Source organism: Barbatula barbatula (assembly GCF_947034865.1).
Source record: "Barbatula barbatula genome assembly, chromosome: 2".
Taxonomy (NCBI): domain Eukaryota; kingdom Metazoa; phylum Chordata; class Actinopteri; order Cypriniformes; family Nemacheilidae; genus Barbatula; species Barbatula barbatula.
Window position 1 is genome coordinate 11,854,520 of NC_136767.1, and position 17,917 is coordinate 11,872,436.

The 17,917-nt window shown below is 38.1% G+C and overlaps 4 protein-coding genes across 5 annotated transcripts; 2 read left to right on the top strand and 2 right to left on the bottom strand.

Moving 5' to 3' along the window:
* Positions 1-398: 398 nt before the first annotated feature.
* On the top strand, positions 399-4,659 carry mccc2 (methylcrotonyl-CoA carboxylase subunit 2). Its single transcript, XM_079484520.1, has 17 exons — positions 399-748; positions 1,055-1,121; positions 1,204-1,288; positions 1,364-1,465; positions 1,546-1,673; positions 1,762-1,874; positions 2,037-2,150; positions 2,254-2,318; positions 2,397-2,496; positions 2,591-2,686; positions 2,819-2,891; positions 2,974-3,050; positions 3,131-3,197; positions 3,300-3,456; positions 3,543-3,657; positions 3,772-3,857; positions 3,932-4,659. The coding sequence occupies exons 1-17, from the start codon at positions 611-613 to the stop codon at positions 4,047-4,049; spliced, it is 1,701 nt and encodes a 566-aa protein (XP_079340646.1). The 5' UTR covers positions 399-610; the 3' UTR covers positions 4,050-4,659.
* On the bottom strand, positions 4,650-6,269 carry hspb11 (heat shock protein, alpha-crystallin-related, b11). Its single transcript, XM_079484556.1, has 5 exons — positions 5,536-6,269; positions 5,306-5,412; positions 5,152-5,220; positions 5,031-5,074; positions 4,650-4,946 (listed from the first exon to the last, which is right to left on the bottom strand). Exons 1-5 carry the CDS (start codon positions 5,625-5,627, stop codon positions 4,854-4,856), a joined length of 405 nt encoding a protein of 134 aa, XP_079340682.1. The 5' UTR covers positions 5,628-6,269; the 3' UTR covers positions 4,650-4,853.
* On the top strand, positions 5,605-8,041 carry smn1 (survival of motor neuron 1, telomeric). Of its 2 annotated transcripts, XM_079484534.1 has the most exons (9): positions 5,605-5,842; positions 6,068-6,139; positions 6,221-6,340; positions 6,429-6,626; positions 6,728-6,901; positions 7,292-7,366; positions 7,512-7,625; positions 7,718-7,782; positions 7,964-8,041. In XM_079484534.1, exons 1-8 carry the CDS (start codon positions 5,798-5,800, stop codon positions 7,772-7,774), a joined length of 855 nt encoding a protein of 284 aa, XP_079340660.1. In that variant the 5' UTR covers positions 5,605-5,797; the 3' UTR covers positions 7,775-7,782; positions 7,964-8,041. The 2 variants fall into 2 exon arrangements, with proteins under 2 accessions (XP_079340660.1, XP_079340661.1); XM_079484535.1 differs by having other exon boundaries at positions 5,670-5,842; positions 7,718-8,041.
* Positions 8,041-17,874, bottom strand: nos2a (nitric oxide synthase 2a, inducible). The gene is made up of 26 exons (XM_079484507.1): positions 17,842-17,874; positions 17,457-17,601; positions 17,269-17,373; positions 16,920-17,068; positions 15,203-15,365; positions 15,021-15,112; positions 14,600-14,741; positions 14,297-14,436; positions 14,010-14,184; positions 13,831-13,932; positions 13,505-13,699; positions 13,264-13,346; positions 13,024-13,168; positions 12,732-12,836; positions 12,534-12,583; positions 11,241-11,415; positions 11,000-11,120; positions 10,794-10,872; positions 10,520-10,710; positions 10,270-10,436; positions 9,816-10,026; positions 9,626-9,713; positions 9,329-9,450; positions 8,988-9,136; positions 8,676-8,870; positions 8,041-8,557 (listed from the first exon to the last, which is right to left on the bottom strand). The coding sequence occupies exons 2-26, from the start codon at positions 17,514-17,516 to the stop codon at positions 8,519-8,521; spliced, it is 3,243 nt and encodes a 1,080-aa protein (XP_079340633.1). The 5' UTR covers positions 17,517-17,601; positions 17,842-17,874; the 3' UTR covers positions 8,041-8,518.
* Positions 17,875-17,917: the final 43 nt, after the last annotated feature.

Genomic DNA, 17,917 nt, shown 5'->3' on the forward strand with positions numbered 1-17,917 from the left:
TCTCACAATTTAGTAAATGGATAAACCACCTTTAATGTTATTACACCCATCAGTCTTTAAGAAATGGCAGTATGTTATGAAGCTATATTAGTCTATTAATGGTCTATCAAGTTAGTTTAAGAACAACAATTCTACAATAGTTTCTGTTACAAAAAAAAAGTGTTTAAAATGTTGAATTCCCTCTCTGTCCCTAAGGGGGTGCGTAGAAGTACACTAATAATAATGCCGCTTGCTTTCGAAGTGCCATAATGATAAATGTTAAAACAGCTTGCCTTCAGCTACACAATGGTTGTGCGTCCTGCGTAGATCGATCGGCTTGTGAAATCAAACTACCGCGAGAGCCATTCTGAATACGCCGATTCGCGTTCAAAACCGCTAGCTCTCAAATAACTCTCGCAGTACTTTGGTGTCATACGCCGGTCGGTCTGCGCAGTCGAACAAAACACTATCCTTTCTCCCGTCAAAGAGAAAGGGGGATGTTCCGTTTATAGCCGTTACCATTGGCCGACGACAGCGCCACTTGCGTTAACTCTTTCCTGTCCGTACCGAGCAGTGAGGTCAGGGCAGGGACGCTGTGTGTTGAATTCGTCCTACAGTTAGATGATGAATCATGATTCTCCAATATGTTAGACCGATGGTCTCGCTCATTCGGAACAGAGGTGTCCACACCGTCGTTTCAAGATTGTATCATGCAGACAAAGTGGCGACGGTGGGCTCTCAGGCGGACGTTCACTCTCCGGTCTTTCAGGTAACGTTAGGCCGTGAATAAAGCCTTGAGCTAAAGTTCATACAGTAACCCAGCAGTGAGCGTGTAGTCTGTAGTTTCCTTGTGCGCTGTATGTGCATTGCATACATTTACTTTGTCCTTTACGTGTTTGAAGAGGCAGCAGATATGTCGTTTAGATTTAAGACTGTTTCCATGCATTGATATTGATGTTTAACAGCACAGTACAGTACAGTACAGTATATCTCTAAACTTAGAAAACCGATGTCTGTCACGTACATGTATTACATTAATTTGGTAAAATCGAAACGTACAACCTTCATATTGTAGGAGAATTACGAACGAATGCAAGCTCTGGTTGAAGAGTTGAAGGACAGAGCGAAGAAGATCAAACTCGGTGAGCAAGTTTTAAAGCACTTATCAGTACGCTTAGATTTTCATCTTGAACTAATGTTCACACAACACTATTGCCTCCATAGGCGGCGGAGAAAAAGCAAGAACCCTCCACACATCCAGAGGGAAGCACTTGCCTCGAGAACGCATCGACAGACTATTGGATCCTGGGTAAGAGGTCTAAATCTTCCAAATACACATGTAAAACTAGGGTGTGGTCACACTTAACATGTTTCTTGAATGCAGATCTCCCTTTCTTGAGTTCTCCCAGTTTGCTGGGTATCAGTTGTATGGTAAAGAGGAGGTCCCTGCAGGAGGCATTATCACTGGAATTGGCAGAGTGTCAGGGTGAGCGTACAGTATCTCGCTTTTACACAATTTATGCAATGATGAATGGTTTATTATAGCTTGTCTATGTGCGTTAACAGGGTAGAATGTGTTATAGTTGCAAATGATGCTACTGTGAAAGGTGGTACATATTATCCAATTACCGTAAAGAAGCATCTTCGTGCCCAAGAGATTGCACAGCAGAACCATTTGCCATGCATATACCTTGGTGAGTTCTTATTTGTTTGTCAGTTGTTTTTTCTTACCCGACAACGTCAGATGTTCGGACCAATCTCTTACATTTTTTTTTTCTGTAGTGGATTCTGGAGGAGCTAATTTACCCAGACAGGCAGATGTGTTCCCAGACAGAGATCACTTTGGACGCATCTTCTTCAACCAGGCCCGTCTTTCCTCCGAGGGGATTGCACAGGTCTATATGCAATAAACGTGTTCTGTGTTTGTATGTGTGTGGAGAGTTGGAATTGCTACGTATTGGACAAAGCAGTTAACTCATTTACTAATGGCTGTGTTGTTTGGTAACTGGCATGATTGTAATACATCTCAAACGGTGGTATATCATATTTTATTTCAGATCGCTGTTGTAATGGGTTCCTGTACCGCAGGTGGTGCCTATGTCCCAGCGATGGCTGATGAAAGCATCATAGTTCGCAAACAAGGAACCATTTTTCTCGGTGGACCACCACTCGTATGTATAAATGTCTTCTAGACATTGGCTGGTATTTAAATGTTTGTGTTTCCTTAGCTGTTCTCTCTCTAGTAGCTGTTCAAAGCCTGTATGCGTTTAATAGGTGAAAGCTGCTACAGGTGAGGAGGTGTCTGCGGAAGACCTAGGTGGTGCAGACCTTCACTGCAGGTAAGAGAAACTTAACATAACTGGTAACTTGTTTTCACATAAGATTTAAAAGTTGATTTTTCACAATTCGTCTCTCAGAAAATCAGGGGTGACTGATCATTATGCCTTGGATGACAACCATGCCCTTCATCTAGCACGGAAAGTGGTTCGAAGCCTGAACTACAAGAAAACACTCGATGTTAGGAAACAACCGCTCTCTTCTCTCACATCCTTTTGCATGTCTTGAACTTGAAGGGAAGTTGACAGATTTTTATTGGCTGTCTGCTTCTTAGGTTACTGTAGAAGCTCCAGAGGCACCCCTGTATCCTGCTGATGAACTCTATGGTATTGTGGGTGACAACCTTAAACGCAACTTTGACATTCGAGAGGTATTGTTCTGATTTTGAACACCTGAATATAATCCTCCTTAACATTGTTTCAGTGGACATGAACTGTATTTTCTGCAGTCTTATTTTAGTCAAATGTAGTTCTGAAGACACCTGATGGACTCTTCATTTCAGGTTATCGCACGTATTGTTGATGGCAGTAAATTTGATGAGTTCAAGTCGTTTTATGGAGACACGCTTGTCACAGGTACATTTTTTTCAATTACAGGGATTTTGTTTTTAAATGCATTTTCATTTAATCTTCTTGCCTTTGCTTATTTGGTATCTAGGTTTTGCACGAATATTTGGCTACCCTGTTGGAATTATTGGCAATAACGGTGTTCTGTTCTCAGAATCAGCAAAGAAGGTGAGGATCTAGTATTCTGCAGCAGTTAAGATTCACCAAAGGTTTAGATTCTGTCTTGTATATAAATATTTATTTTTCAGGGAACTCATTTCATTGAGCTTTGCTGTCAGAGAAACATTCCCCTCCTTTTCCTGCAAAACATTACAGGTCAGCATGCAGCCTTCACGTGATGTAGTTCTACGCAAAAGCAAGTGTTTCTTACCCACTGTGTTTATTTCATGATGTACTCTGTCCCTTTCTTATTATCAGGCTTCATGGTTGGCAGGGAGTACGAGGCTGGCGGTATTGCTAAAGATGGAGCTAAAATGGTGATGGCTGTGGCCTGTGCCAATGTGCCTAAGATTACTGTAATCATTGGAGGATCATATGGTGCAGGGAACTACGGCATGTGTGGCAGAGCATATAGGTAGGTTTTATTATACACTGAATCTCACTGATATAGCGATGACAGCACATGATAAGCTACCCAAAACAATATTGTTTGCTTCACAGCCCTAGGTTCCTGTACATGTGGCCTAACTCACGGATCTCTGTGATGGGAGGAGAGCAGGCAGCCACTGTGCTTGCCACCATAACCAAGGATCAAAAAGCAAGAGAAGGAAAGGAGGTAAGAAATTTAAAAGTTAATGTCAAGTAAAATTGAGATCTGCTGTTAAATAAATTAAATTCAGAATTTTTCAAGGAAATTTAATGAATATTTATTTTTGGTTATTATTTTTAGTTTACTGCAGAGCAGGAGGCTGCAATGAAAGAGCCAATTATTAAACGCTTTGAGGAGGAAGGAAGTCCATATTATTCCAGTGCCAGGTAACTAGTACCGTGTGTTCTTCCTGCCTCTACTTTCTTTGTCATGTCTTACTTTATTTCCGTTTTCTACCAAGATTGTGGGATGATGGGATCATTGACCCTGCCGACACCCGCCTTGTCGTGGGCTTGAGTCTGAGTTCTGCTCTAAACGCCCCTACACAGAAAACTCGTTTTGGTGTCTTCAGAATGTAAATGTGAATTAAATGTGTAGAATTCCTTTTGCCTTGTGGGCAGTACATACTAACTTTATAGACTGTTTTTAATGTGTGACAATACAGTAAAACTTATAAAAACCAGTAAAGCAGACTTGTGTCTAATGCTGTAAATATGTGCAGATTTAAAGTGTTCTGTGTTGTGAAAGTGTGTATTTGTAGATAAAGTGTATGTAGTTTACGGTCTTTTTCAACAAAAAAAGAACACCAATAAAAGTTTAAGTTAGGCATCTAACTCACCACAGTTATCAAATTTCCCATATTCTACATTAATGGCTGGAATACACTGCAGACTTTTAAAATCTGACTAGATTTTTTTAAACTAGATATCATACACTTGCAGAGTTTTTAAAGTTTCAGATATAAACATAGTAACTGATCAAATCTGCAGACCGAAATAGACTTTCTGCCACAGATCCAGACTGAAAATCTGTGCAAAGGTCTTGTATTGTATTTTAGCCTTATGCGGTCTGTAAATTGGTTCAAAATGGTATAATGTGAAATCATAAACGCTATTGCCAACATACTGTTTAAATATCAATGTTAAGAAAAGGTAAACAAATGTTGAACTAAACAGAATATAGAAACAAGTGTACAGTAACATTTATTTACAAAAGCAAAGAAGAGATTTACACATTTAGGTAAGTGAATTGTGGAAAGGTTGATTGGTTTATAAAAATACGATATAAGCAACTTATGTAAGTGGCTTAACAGTAAAATGAAACACAAAGGTGACTACATATAATAATAATAATAAATGTATATGATGACACAGAAGGGGATCTCATGATTGTACACTAACTTTATGTACAGATACAAAATGGTCATATCCTGATAATATGATAAACCGCAAATGTGTTGCATTCGGTACATTAACCTGTAGGGAAGAAAATTATTTTTCAAGATCCTTGTTATGAGATTTTACCTGAAACTGTTAAAATATTGTTAAAATGTAACTTACAGAAATATCATTCGTTTGTAGACTGCTCTCAGTGTGTTCCAGCTCTGAAATGCAGAACATTCGTGTAAATCTCTAAAGATACAAGAAAAGGTCAAAATACCACACATGCTTTCGGACTCACCTGTCTCTGCAATTGTTTCAAATCTATCAGCATCCTCTGATGTGCTCATTTCTATTTTCAACATTTTAACTGAAAAGCAAATATCAAAGTAAAGACTGCGTTACAACTAAATGAAGATAAGACTTTCCATAAATTCGTCTGTGTCTGTGCTTACTGTTGTAGCTGTGAATGGAAATAGTGAGTATTTTCATGTTATCCGGGAAGCGGATGATGAACTCTTGGGGAAACAAGCCAGTTGAAATCCAGAACGTCTCCGTTTTTCTATTAAAGTTATAACATACATAACTGTCAGTAAATACAATGGTATATTGCCAATTCAGCTTTAACAACATTAGCCGAATTAGCTTTCTGGCTCTTCATTCATCTTTTCAGCAACATACAGACCCGTCAATTATATTCTCCGCAGGATGATTCTCATCACTCGATGTAGCCAAGATAACTTGAGCATCATATGAGCTTAAGGCGGCATCAGGCATTGTGAATGTTGAAGAAAAGCTTGCAGACGATTTTTACGCGGAGCTGTTCCGAGTTGCCAAGCAACAGGCTAGTCGCGGAATATCTGCGTCATCAGCATCTGGCGTTACATTAGTTGCGCACGTTGCACCTCAGCAGTATTTTGTTTTCTGGTTTTATAGGCAGATTTCTCATGGCAAATGGACAAGATGTCATATTTTGCCGTGGAACGGGTCAGGTGAGTATTCGGAGAAATGAACATATCCACAATGTTAGGTTTGAGGTTTCGCTAGCGTTGTTTTCTTGTAGCTCGTCGTGTTTGCTAAGTAGCTAGGTGATGCTTTTGATTGGACGGTTGCAATCCAGTATTTCCAATTTACCTCAAGTCGTGTGGATTTGTTTTTACAACCAGCTGTACTTGTGGAAAATATGTTGCTTATTATGACATTTTCCCTCCATTCAGAGTGACGATTCGGATATTTGGGATGACACAGCTTTGATTAAAGCTTACGATAAAGCGGTCGCTTCTTTCAAGGTAATGCTATAGATTGACTCCCAAGACATTTGCTTCTTCAGTAACCATGATGTCGTTTCTTGTCCTCTCTTTTCTCACCAGAGCGCACTGAAAGGAGAGAATACTGGGACTCCACAGAAAACAGATAACCCTGCAAAAAAGCGGAAAAACAACAAAAAGAGCCAAAGCAGAAAGAGATGTAACGCAGAGCCCGATAAAGAGGTAGTTACAAACTGTGTCGGTGGTTGAATTTCAACCAGTGTATAAGTTAACACATAAATCAAGTGAAATGTGTAAAATTGTCTTACAGTGGCAAGTTGGGGAGACCTGTTTCGCATACTGGTCTGAGGACGGCAACTTGTATGCTGCTACGATTTCCTCAATAGACCAGGAGAACGGCACCTGTGTTGTTCTTTATACCGACTATGGTAATGAGGAGGAACACAAGATCAGTGACCTTCTGACAGAAGCTTCAGATTTAGATGACGACGCTTTAAAATCAACAGATGTGCGTAACCATGATGTACAGATCTTATAATTATCAGGCCAAAAAACGATTAAAGCGTTTGTGGTGTTTATTCAATAATGACATTATCTGACGAATTGTAGGCCATAGTCGTCGAGTCCTCAACAGAGGAGAGTGACAGATCTTTTACCCCACAACGGCCTGGTCCTCAGAAACACAAATCTAAAGGAAAGTCTCCCATGGGGCCTCGGTCTTTGCCTCCTGGTTTCCTTCCTGGTTTTCCTCAAGGCCCCCCACCAGGACCCCACCATCACAAGGTAAACAAATATTGCTTCGAGTAATACACTAGAAGTTATATTTTCATGAATCTCAAGAGTCAGCATGCATACAGTTACTTGACAATGTGTCATTTAGTCATTTTATCCTTATTTCAACAGTTCCTATTAATAAAGTTGATCTACTTAATCAAATAACGTACAGTTTTCAAATGACCGATCTGTTTTCACACTTTTATATGAGTAAATTAAGATACGTTTTCATGGGTGTACCTATTTATTAAGATGACTACATATTTCCTTGTAATATAATTGATGATCGATCATAGTTGTGGTTGGACTAACTTCGACGACCGAGAGAAAAGTATGAAAAGATTGCAGAATGTCACAGTTTTCAAGTCTCATGAATACCCAAGTCCATGTTCTCACTAGGCGGATGGTAGACGATCAGAAAGTCCCGGGTCTTTCTTTCCTGGATGGCCTCCCTTGTTTCCACCTGGTCTCCCAGTAAGAATTGGTTTACTTTTTAGACTTGAAATGTTCATAGATCTATTTTGCATGATTATTTTCATTAACTTATGACATCCATTTGTCTTTTTTTTTAAACAAACCAGCATCATTTGTAATAAAAATTCTATGTATTTTTATTTAGATGATACCACCACCACCCCCTCCAATGAGTGCAGACACGCTGGAGGATGATGAGGCTTTGGGCAGTATGCTTATTTCCTGGTACATGAGTGGCTATCACACAGGATACTACTTGGTACAGTTATTCTTTCATTTCACAAACTCAGTCACTGTACGTAAAACCATCACTTTTGATATATTTTTTGCTGTTGTTTTTGTATAACACAGGGGTTGAAACAAGGTCGTAGAGAGGCTGCAGTATCCAAGAAGTCCCATCGTAAATAAAGACTCTGGTTTGTTTTTCAGTTTCATGTTTTTAGAGAACATTGTTGTTCTGGACAAAACATTGATTTCATTTTGGCAAAGCCATGTTCCTATTGTTAGGTTGACTAGTTAACCATGTAACCCCTGCCATTTGAACTTTGAGTTAGCTGATTTGTAGACTTTAAGATCTCTTATTTTTTATCCTCACAGGGAACATGAAGGTGTGGAACACTTGATCCAGACAGACTTTATTTTTTGTATTCTTTGTAAATAAATGAATTGAAAGTTTTCTATTCCTTTTATTTAGTGGTAAATGTAAATACATTAGTTATGAAACATGAAGGTATGTCATGAAGTAATAAAAAGTAAACAGAAGACATTAGAATATGTCAGAATTAGCATGGCAAAATTGAATCTAAAGCAATTACATGTACAAATCAAACCAACGATTTTCATAACAATACTTGGGAATGTGGCACATGAATATTGTGCTGTCATTTTCAAATTAATTAAATATAAGCCATAGGTTTTCCTCTTAAACCGAGTGTCCTGAAACGCAGTTTTTTTTCTTTGCATCAAAATGAAAACTTTTTACTTCTCGACCTGTATAATCATCAAACTACTAAACAAATTACTGATTCATAAATAATCTGAAACATAAATGTACAAAGTGATAGTATCAAAAAATCAAACATTTCTATGTATCTTAATCTGTGGCAATCGTACTTTACAGTTCCGAATAAATTAAGGACGAACGAATGTCAATTAGACTCCAAAAATGTCTTCATGGTATCTCTTCTCAACCTGCCAACAAAAAAACATGATGATATGAGTTCACAATTAACATGACATAGTGTACAAAGATGATGAACAATTTCAGCTGGTAAGTATATGAACCATATACTCTATTTTAAAAGCTCACCTTTAATTTCTCCAAATATTCTCCAGCTTCTGTGATGGTCATTCCAATATTGTTTGTCAGGATCTTCAGTAAAGTGCAGGCGACCTCACGGGCCATGTTCATACCGCCACAGATGTACAGATGACCTGCGTTTGTGTGTAGATCCTCTACAATCTTTTCACTTAGCTGGTCTCTCAGGACATCCTGCACATACGTCTGTTAAGAAGACGGTTAAATTCAAATAAGTTGTATTAAAACATTAACTGACAGTAGGTTTAATTTATTGTGATGTATAGAAAATATATTGGTATAGAAAGAAAGAACGAAAGATACCTTTGCTTTACCAGGTTGGCGTGAGTAAGCTGTATTGGTGTTGCCCAGAATGCCATCAAGTCTCAGCTTCAGTGTTTCAACTTTATAAAGATGGTCCGTTTCTGAATCACGGCATCCAAATACCAATGTCATAGGACTATATTGCAGTCCTAAACAGTTTCAAATCAAATAATTAAAAATGAGAAAAAAATAAGGGATAACACAACAGCTCTTAATGGAGAAATCCAATTCTGTTTAGTGAAACGGGTGGCACAGAAACTTCACGCTGGACCTTTAAGAGTAAGTTTTCTTTGTGATGCTTTTTTAGGTCATTAAAGAAGAGTAAGGTTCATGTAGATTACCTGACGTTTTTGTGTCATGACTGCGCTGCTGCCAGAAGCTGCGGAAAGGAGCGATACCACTCCCAGCTCCTATCAGAATAACAGGAGTGCTGGGGTCTGCCGGAAGATGGAACCCACTAGAGCTGAAGCAATAAATAGAAAATAAAATCAGAAAGTAGAATCAAGAAATGTTCTGGAGATGTATTTATATATAGCTCTGTTATATATTTATTGAACTGCATCAAATACAAAATAGTACTTTGCCTTCAGAAATATTCATAGATTTATTGAAATAAGCAAAGGTGTCACTTTCATTACCGGTGAATAAAGCAGGGCACTGTATGTCCTTTTTTGATGGTGTTAAACCATGAGCTACAGGTGCCAAAATGCAGTGGGCCCTGTCCACCTAGAATAAGACCAAAAATACATATTAAAAAGAAATCTTTACATTCTATTATAAAATAATACTTTGATGTGGATTAATGTATATCATGCTGAGGCATCATACCCTGGGTGTGGTACTTGACCACAGACATTGTGAGGTGTAACTCATTGGGATGATGATCGAATGAGGAGCTGACAGAGTAAAGACGGGGTTTGAGCAGAGGAAGCTGGCTCAGAATAAACGCTGCAGACACTTTTACAGAGGGAAATTGTTCAAGCACCTCCAGGAGGGTAGGCCTGTGGAAATCTTTCCATGTTGAATATTCCTGGAAATCCTAGGAAGACGATATAATACTATAAATCTATAGCACACTTAAATTCATATAACAGGATACAGACCATTACATTCTACAATATAATTAGCTAGACTTGGTATTTTATATACATTCTTTCTAGCAAACATCTCAACTTAATACTGTAGTTAAACCCAATGTGTTAAAAAAACTGTTGAACTGTCACAAAATGTTTCTGTCTACTGTAAGACATACTGACCGAAAGGGAGGATTTATTTCACTTACTGATGCAAGTACCAAAAGTCGTCTGTGATCCTCTTCTTGACCTGCAACTGTAGAGAGTTTGCGGAGTAGGCTTTGTGAAGGTGGAGTACAAATATCCAGGAAGTATGTAAAAGCCTGAGTCAAAGTGCAAGCAGGGATACGTTCATCCTTTTGAAAACGCACTTCCTCTAAAATAAACCAAAGAAAAGATCCATTAGCTAAAAGCATCTTGGTAGCTTATTATTATGTAATTGCCAATAGTGATGGTTACCATGAGTAGAATTAGAGAGGATCTCCAGGTGAATACTCTGGTTAACAGGAGGGGCATCTGGGAGATGCTTCAAAATACCATCAACCAACTCGGAAGAATTCTCTGGAAAAATTCCAACATGGTCTCCTGGAGCAAAGTTTAAAGCCTCTGTGTTCCCATCCATCTTCAGCTCAACTAAAATAGTTGAACGACTAAAAAAAGAAGAAGAAATGATTACAAGGTAAAACAGCAATGACAAAAATGTATGCATGCTGGTGAAGGAGCAGAATCAAACCTTGACTTGGAGCTCTGCAGTTTCTTTCTTCTCTTCAGAGTCAAAGGAAACACAGTTTTGGAATGAAGGGCAGAGAGCGCTGGGAAAAAAGAATCATTCATGAGTGCAAATATTATACAATGAGATGGCAAAATATTTCTAACACAAACAAAACATAATTTCTGTGAATGAATAAAGTATTGGTGAGATTTGTGGTAGACATGTACCTTTAACATAGTCAAGTGTGCCGCTGTTCTGCTGTACTCTGTATCTCTTTTGGTCCCAGCTGTCTGACTGTTGCTCAACCTCTTTCAGCTGTTTTTTTATGTTAAACTCCTCACATGCATCCTTCAATCAAACACAGAATTGTTCTCTCAAAACGTGATGCTTTTTTCGGACAGAATGTCTTTAGTTCGATGCTCATTGACAAATTTTTCAGTCAGTTCATGATACCAAACCCTCACCCACCTTAAAGGCAGTGCAAGCCCAAGCAGAGAAAGCCTCATCCTGCCCGTTGAGTTCATCTCCCTCCCCTGTGGCAGTCAGACGCTTGGCCCCCAACTCAGCAAGCTTATCATCCACATCATGGGCAAAGGCACAGAACTGCGGGTACACTCGTGAACCAAGACCAAACACACCGAACCTGTGGTGGAAAGACGCTGTCAGTGATTTTCTAAACAGCAAAATATCTACAGGTCATTAATGGCAATGAACATTTTCACTTTACACTAAGGTTGTGTTTGTGAAAAGGATAGTTCCCCAAAATTGGTCATCACTTAACACCCTCAACTTGTTCTAAACATGTATATGTTTCTTTGTTATGTGATGAACACAGAATAATATATCTTTTATAAATGTGGGAAACTAAACAGTTTTGAGGCACCGTGTGGACTTCCATAGTAGTTTTCTTACTATGGTAGTCAATAGTGCCCCAGAACTGTCTGGTTACAAGCATTCTTCCAAATATCTCTATTTGTTTTCAGTAGAACAACAAACTTTTATATGTTTGGAACAACGTGAGGGACGAGTAAAATATATTATAATTTTTGGGTGAACTATCCCTTTAACATTAGTTAATGCATTAGCTAACATGAACTAGCATTACAACGAGCAGTTTTTTTTACAATTTATTAATCTGTGTTAGTGTTGGTTAATGCCAAAACAATTGTTTACGTGTATGTTAGTTCATTTTGTGTCAGCTTATGTTAGATACGTTTTAAAAAAGTATTGGTACACCCTTTAAAAAGGTGGTACAAAAGGTTTTTGACAGTGAGGCCGGTATTAGTTTTCCAAAGAGCAATTGTGTCCTAGGTTATTTTAGCACCTGTGTAAATGCTGAAATGAACATGAAGGAATACATTCTGTAAAATATTATAAAATCATTGTTAGCAAGGTTTTTTTAGGTTACTTAAGTTAAAGCTAATATTAAAATATTGGCCTTAAAAATAAAACTGCCTCAGATATAAACTGAAATAAACGACTAAAATTATAATAATAAACTAAAAGTAAAATAAATTAATCTTACATATAAACATAATTATTTTTAATAAAATGACAAAAGCATATAAAAAGTAGCCAAAAATGTAACTAAAATTTACATAAAAATTGAAAAATAAAATCTAATTTAAGATATTAATAAATACATAAAAAACTATAACTCGGCTTCTTATGTGTTAGTTCATGTTAGTTAATGCATTAACTAATGTTAACAAATATGACTTTTGTTAAGTGTTACCATTAATACAGCGTGAAACTACAGACCTGATGTTGTTCGTCACGTTTTTCAGGCTGAAAAGCTGCTTCTTGAAGCTCTGAGGAACAGAAATGTTATTGTAAGAAAAACTGCTGGCAGCGAGACAAAACATAACCTTTCCATATACACAACATTTTCTATGGAAATTGGAGTTTTTATTTCCTAACTGGTTAAGTTGTTTATTATTTATAGAGTTATACACATACCGCTCCATTTCCTGGACTCTCTCCATTGCCGAAAGTACTGGTGACCACCATCAGAAGGCTCTCTGTCTCAATCTCACTGAAGTCATAGTCTTCCATACAAACCATCTGTATTAAAAAACACAAAGCAATCACAGTTTTATGAGTCGCTCAGACTTTATTCTACATTGTCAGAGATAACTTTTTAAATATGAGCCATGTCTTTCCCACTGATTATCATGATAATAATTTTATGATTATATTTTTGAGTGACACTGCTTTTGTACAAATATCACAAAATTGTGGGTTTTCTTACCCTGGAGTCAAAAGCACGGTTCATTATGGAGTTTAGTTTTTTGGCAAATGTGAGTGATTTTCCTGTTTCTGTGGCATAGAGAACAGTGCAGCGCACCCTCTTAGCCATGACAGCTTTGATGAGAGTTTGAGAAAAAAGCACAGCTCTATACAGAAAGAGAAATATTTCAATAAATGTGACATTCGGCAATGAAGTGGTGCAGTATAGTGTTGTTTGGGGATATGGTTGGTTTGTAAGTACCTTATCAGTCCTTTGAAGCTAACCTTACATCTCCTAAATCGTTTATTCTCATCCTTCCACTTGTGTGTCAGCCACGGATCACTCTAAAAACACCATGTTAACAGGTTATTAGTTTTATATCACTTGATGCTGTTTGTGTAGACAGTAAAGTGTGGCATAGGTTAAATTCCTAGAGAATGCATGTATTGATTAAATGAATTGATTTCTAGATTCATTCTCATGTGTACCGGTTATTTTGTACCTGATAAAAGAAGAAAGGAGATAGAAGGTAGTTGAGCATCTCCTGGTGGAACACAGGGGTGAGGGAGCCAGACATGGGCGGGACTAGCCACACCCAATCAGCTGGACAGCCCCCACGTACCCGAACTTCTGTTTCCATGTGCTGCATGAAGGACTCGGATGCCGAATGGTGGTCGGTGATGGTGACCGCATTTTTCTGAACAGAGATGATTAAATATCCAAACGGTTATCATATGTTTATAAAATGACATCTAATATAAGTTTATATGGTCAATATTTGAGGTTTTAGCTTTTTCTAAAATTCGCAAAATTGCAGGGATACTTTACCTGGAAGCTATGAATGACAGCAACATTGATAGCCACCAGGGCCTGATCTTTCCACAGTGAAGACAGCTTGCGTGTCTCTAAGCCCATTAGCTGGCCAACACGCTGCAAAAAAAAAGGTTTTATGACTTTTCTTTGACAAAGAGCACTACCATGCAGGTATAGGATAAAGAGAGAATTACCTCCAAAATGTTGTAACGCTGGCTGTCACAGAAGTCCCTCACTCCAATCTCTGTACCCATATACCAGCCATTAAAAGGACATGCTGTGAATTCCAGACCACCGATTTCCATTAACATGTTTGCCACTGCAGGAATTGCATACCATTTGAGGTTTAGGTCCTTAAACCAGTCATACCTATTACAGAAGCAAAATATAATAATACTGAACACTGTCAACATACACACAACTAAACTAAACTACAGCACCATTTTGGGAAAACCGCAAATGTTCCCATCAAATGCCTTACTTTGGATGCTCTATGGGGACTTCCAGGATCAGATCTTGTGGAATCTCAAAAAGTTCAGGGTCTTCTCCATTTGCCTGCAAAACTAGTGGAAGCACATCAAAGCTCCCATACTTTGGTTTCCATCCAAGTTGAATGCACACCTGCAACAACAGTCAACACTCTTCAGTACCGAGGTGTCATACCTGTATATTTCTTAAAAGATTTGGTTTGTCATTTAAAATCGTTTTTTAAAGATCATATAAAAAGAGAGGCAAGAAACACTAAAAGGCTTCTCTTTAGTGATCCTTTATTTTAATAATTTACCTGTGTAAAGTCTACACTTGATGGATCTCCTATCACGCAACCATCCTCCATCTGATAGCCAGCATACTTAATGAGCTGACCATTCCAAACCCGGAAATCATGCTCGCTGTCTGTTCTTTTGGGGAACACAGTAATGGTAGATCTGCCAAACGTAAAGAGACATTTCTCCATTATTAAAATCATATAGTCAGGATTACTGATTTAGTCAAAATGATATGGCTCGAATAAAACCAATTAATTAAGATGTTATCACATACGATAAACACCAATCCTTATTTAACTATTAACTATAGACTTCCATGGCAGAAGAAGAAGCAGAAGAATAAACCAATGGAAGCAATAGGTGTCACTGCGTGGCTTGACCCCCAAGTTGGCGTTTTTACAAATGAGTTAATGATTAAACATTATAAACGCCACATACCTCAGGTTTCCTCCATTTGAGGCGTACTTCAGGTGAGTACAAATAGCGTGAAACATATCATCGGCAGTAGTGCACTGACGTGCATCGAAAAGCTGCAAAAGAAACACCGCATTGTTTCGACAAACGCTAACAACATACCAGACTCTAAAAACAGGAAACCATCTACATGAAGAAAACCACACCTGTAAATTTGCCCATTGAATCCTACCGATGCACCTCGGCGCGTTTCTCCACGCTTGTTTAGCCCCGAAAGCGAGTTCATCAGCGGTGAGGGTGTATGATCCCGTGAGGGAGATCTCCATCGTGACCCGGTCAACCCGAACCTGCTGCGCATCTGGATCATGGCTGCGTGAGAGGTAAGACAGTTATTCACTTTGAACCGAACTACTGTTTGGTTGTTGGATTACGTTGTAGCTTTGTAATTGCTGTTATTATATTCATCTGTGTTTGCAGTTTAGAAAATCTACGTTAATTTGACTCGATCGTGCGTATATGTAGGCCTATAAAACGGTAGGGGAGACCGGGTATAGTTGTAACACGGGGAGAGTTGTAACACTACCAATTCCACGAATCGGGGATACGATAGGAGTCATGTGACCATTTCAGTTAAATAAGGCTTCCTTTATGATCCCACATGGAGATTTTTCAGTCTGTGCTGCTATCTCTCCTGAAGCTACAGCAGAAAATCTAATTCTGAGGTAAGAAAGTAAAAAAAAAAAAAAAGATAACATTTTGTTTAGTACTTCTACTGTTGTAGATAATGTTGTATGAGTTATATCAGGTCAAACTGTAGTTTCTCTAGTAAAGAATGGTGTATCAACCTCCTCCCAATTTCAAAGCACCATGCTAATACAGCTAGCTAAAGAATGGGTGACAGTGGCGGGGTAGTTTGTAACACGTGTTTTGAACACACACACACACACACACTGTCATGATTCTGCTGCATCATGTCATGTTTCTCTTAGTGTAGTGGCAGGATCATGACAGAACCTCATGTTTAATGTGGAGAGGCAGTTATTGTTGTAATTGCCTTCCATACGCTCTCTCCAGGTCTCGTCTCTGTTCCCATCCTCTCGTTATTGATTAATGCCCTACACCTGTTTCCCTGTTGATTTGCTCCCTTACTTAATGCCCTTGTGTCTTCTGTCTTGTGCTGGTTCATTGTGGGTTGTGTGGTGAGTTCTTGTGTCTTGTACTCTAGTTTAGTTATTTGTAGTTCATGTCAAAAGTTATTTTAAGTCTTGTTTAAGTGTAGTTAGTTTTAGTCCTGTCTTGTTATTGTATCCATGTTTTGTTATGTTACCCCCACGTGGGTCTTTGTTTTATTATTTATTAAATATGTTAACCCCTTACCCGCTGTCTGCACCTGGGTCCTTTCTCCGTGTCTCACCACTCGAGAATCATGACACACACACACACACACGTACAGACAGACATGCACACACAAATGTTCACATGTACATGCAGAAAAACACACAATATGCTCATGCACTCCCCATATTTTATTTTATTGCAGCCATTCATTTAAAATAAAACTGTTGTTTTGGCATATCACTTGGAGTACCCTAAGTTTTTGTGCATTTTGTCTACCTGTTACAATTTACCCCAGTATGTGTTACAACCTACCCCAGTAGTGGGGTAGGTTGTAACAAAGGACCACCTTGTATTTGTCATCATCTCACAAAGTCTGTGATATAGTTGAATAAATTTAAAGTGTTGTCATTTGTAGTAGACAACTGTGGGTACTTTGCCTAAAAGTTTCAGATGTGTAGCCTAAACAAAAAGGTAGTTTTAGGTCCTGAAGAAAAAAGTGTTACAACCATACCCGGTCTCCCCTAATATCAATAGTGGATTGCCTACTACATTTATCCAGACAGTACGATTTAAAATTGCTCCTACATCTTGAATGATTTGTAATACTGGTCGATGAAATCCACCGCCTGTGTCAGGATGTCAGCAGATCCGGGTGTCTTGTTCGAAGAACCGCGCATCAGACATTTGGGATTCATTATGGAACCCTCGCAAGTTTTGGACTCGCATGGCGTGTTCTGGAGAAGACATTTGTATCATGAAACATAATAAGTATTAAAATGATGTCAAGAAAAACTTTATACACGGTTTTCATTTTATTATAACAAACGTGTGCTGTGTTAACTGATGTGTTAACACGCACACCTGCTGTATTAAACCAAAGTGAGGAAAGTGTATGGCATACTTTTGATTCTAAACAAGTGATATTAATATTTACATGAACTGCTTTTTGATGCAGTGTGTCTTGGTGTGTCGAGCCATCCTTGTAGTTTCGCAAATGAACAGCAACTGGACATCGAATTGGACGATCGACTGACCAGTGCTAGAGTAAAAAAAGGCAATTTGTTAATCAAGTGTAAGGGCACAATCAATATAATATAGATAAACATATGAAATTTCGGTCACCTGATTTGGCACAGTTGTTTTTTCTTTAACAATACTCGGTGTGTGGGCTTGCTTCCCCATACTGTAGAAAATATTGAGGCTAAAGTAAGTTTATAACGTCTATTACACCTACCATATATTGTTCAGTTACATATAGGCCATATAACTGCAAAAAAAAGAACATTCAAATTTTAATTTTATCAGCAATGTGAAGGACTGACAACATGAAAAAACAAATCAAGATTATTAAAAAAAATATTGAATATCAGCTTGTTTTCGTTGGGGTAATTGAAGTTAAAATACTGAATAGTTAACATAATGAAGCAGAATGTATCATTTCACCTAAACATATATATAAAAAATATACAAAGATTATAGAAAGAAGAAACACAAACAAAGCAATTACCTTCTTAAGTGTAAGATTTCTTTGTAGCTTTACTCGGCAGCAATTGCTGTTTAACATTGAGCATCATCTTATATAG

Excerpts from the sequence above, each read along its gene's own strand:
- mccc2 (XM_079484520.1), top strand. The coding sequence starts at position 611 with ATGATTCTCCAATATGTTAGACCGATGGTCTCGCTCATTCGGAACAGA. Across the intron at positions 2,497-2,590 it reads ACTACAAGAAAACACTCGAT|GTTACTGTAGAAGCTCCAGA; the intron begins GTTAGGAAACAA and ends TCTGCTTCTTAG. Across the intron at positions 3,051-3,130 it reads TCTCAGAATCAGCAAAGAAG|GGAACTCATTTCATTGAGCT; the intron begins GTGAGGATCTAG and ends TTTATTTTTCAG.
- hspb11 (XM_079484556.1), bottom strand. The coding sequence starts at position 5,627 with ATGCCTGATGCCGCCTTAAGCTCATATGATGCTCAAGTTATCTTGGCT. Across the intron at positions 5,413-5,535 it reads GCGGAGAATATAATTGACGG|AAAAACGGAGACGTTCTGGA; the intron begins GTCTGTATGTTG and ends TAACTTTAATAG. Across the intron at positions 5,221-5,305 it reads TTCCATTCACAGCTACAACA|TTAAAATGTTGAAAATAGAA; the intron begins GTAAGCACAGAC and ends TTTGCTTTTCAG.
- smn1 (XM_079484534.1), top strand. The coding sequence starts at position 5,798 with ATGGCAAATGGACAAGATGTCATATTTTGCCGTGGAACGGGTCAG. Across the intron at positions 6,902-7,291 it reads CAGGACCCCACCATCACAAG|GCGGATGGTAGACGATCAGA; the intron begins GTAAACAAATAT and ends TGTTCTCACTAG. Across the intron at positions 7,626-7,717 it reads ATCACACAGGATACTACTTG|GGGTTGAAACAAGGTCGTAG; the intron begins GTACAGTTATTC and ends TGTATAACACAG.
- nos2a (XM_079484507.1), bottom strand. The coding sequence starts at position 17,516 with ATGGGGAAGCAAGCCCACACACCGAGTATTGTTAAAGAAAAAACAACT. Across the intron at positions 12,837-13,023 it reads ACCGTGCTTTTGACTCCAGG|ATGGTTTGTATGGAAGACTA; the intron begins GTAAGAAAACCC and ends TTTTTAATACAG. Across the intron at positions 10,873-10,999 it reads CACACTTGACTATGTTAAAG|CGCTCTCTGCCCTTCATTCC; the intron begins GTACATGTCTAC and ends CTTTTTTCCCAG.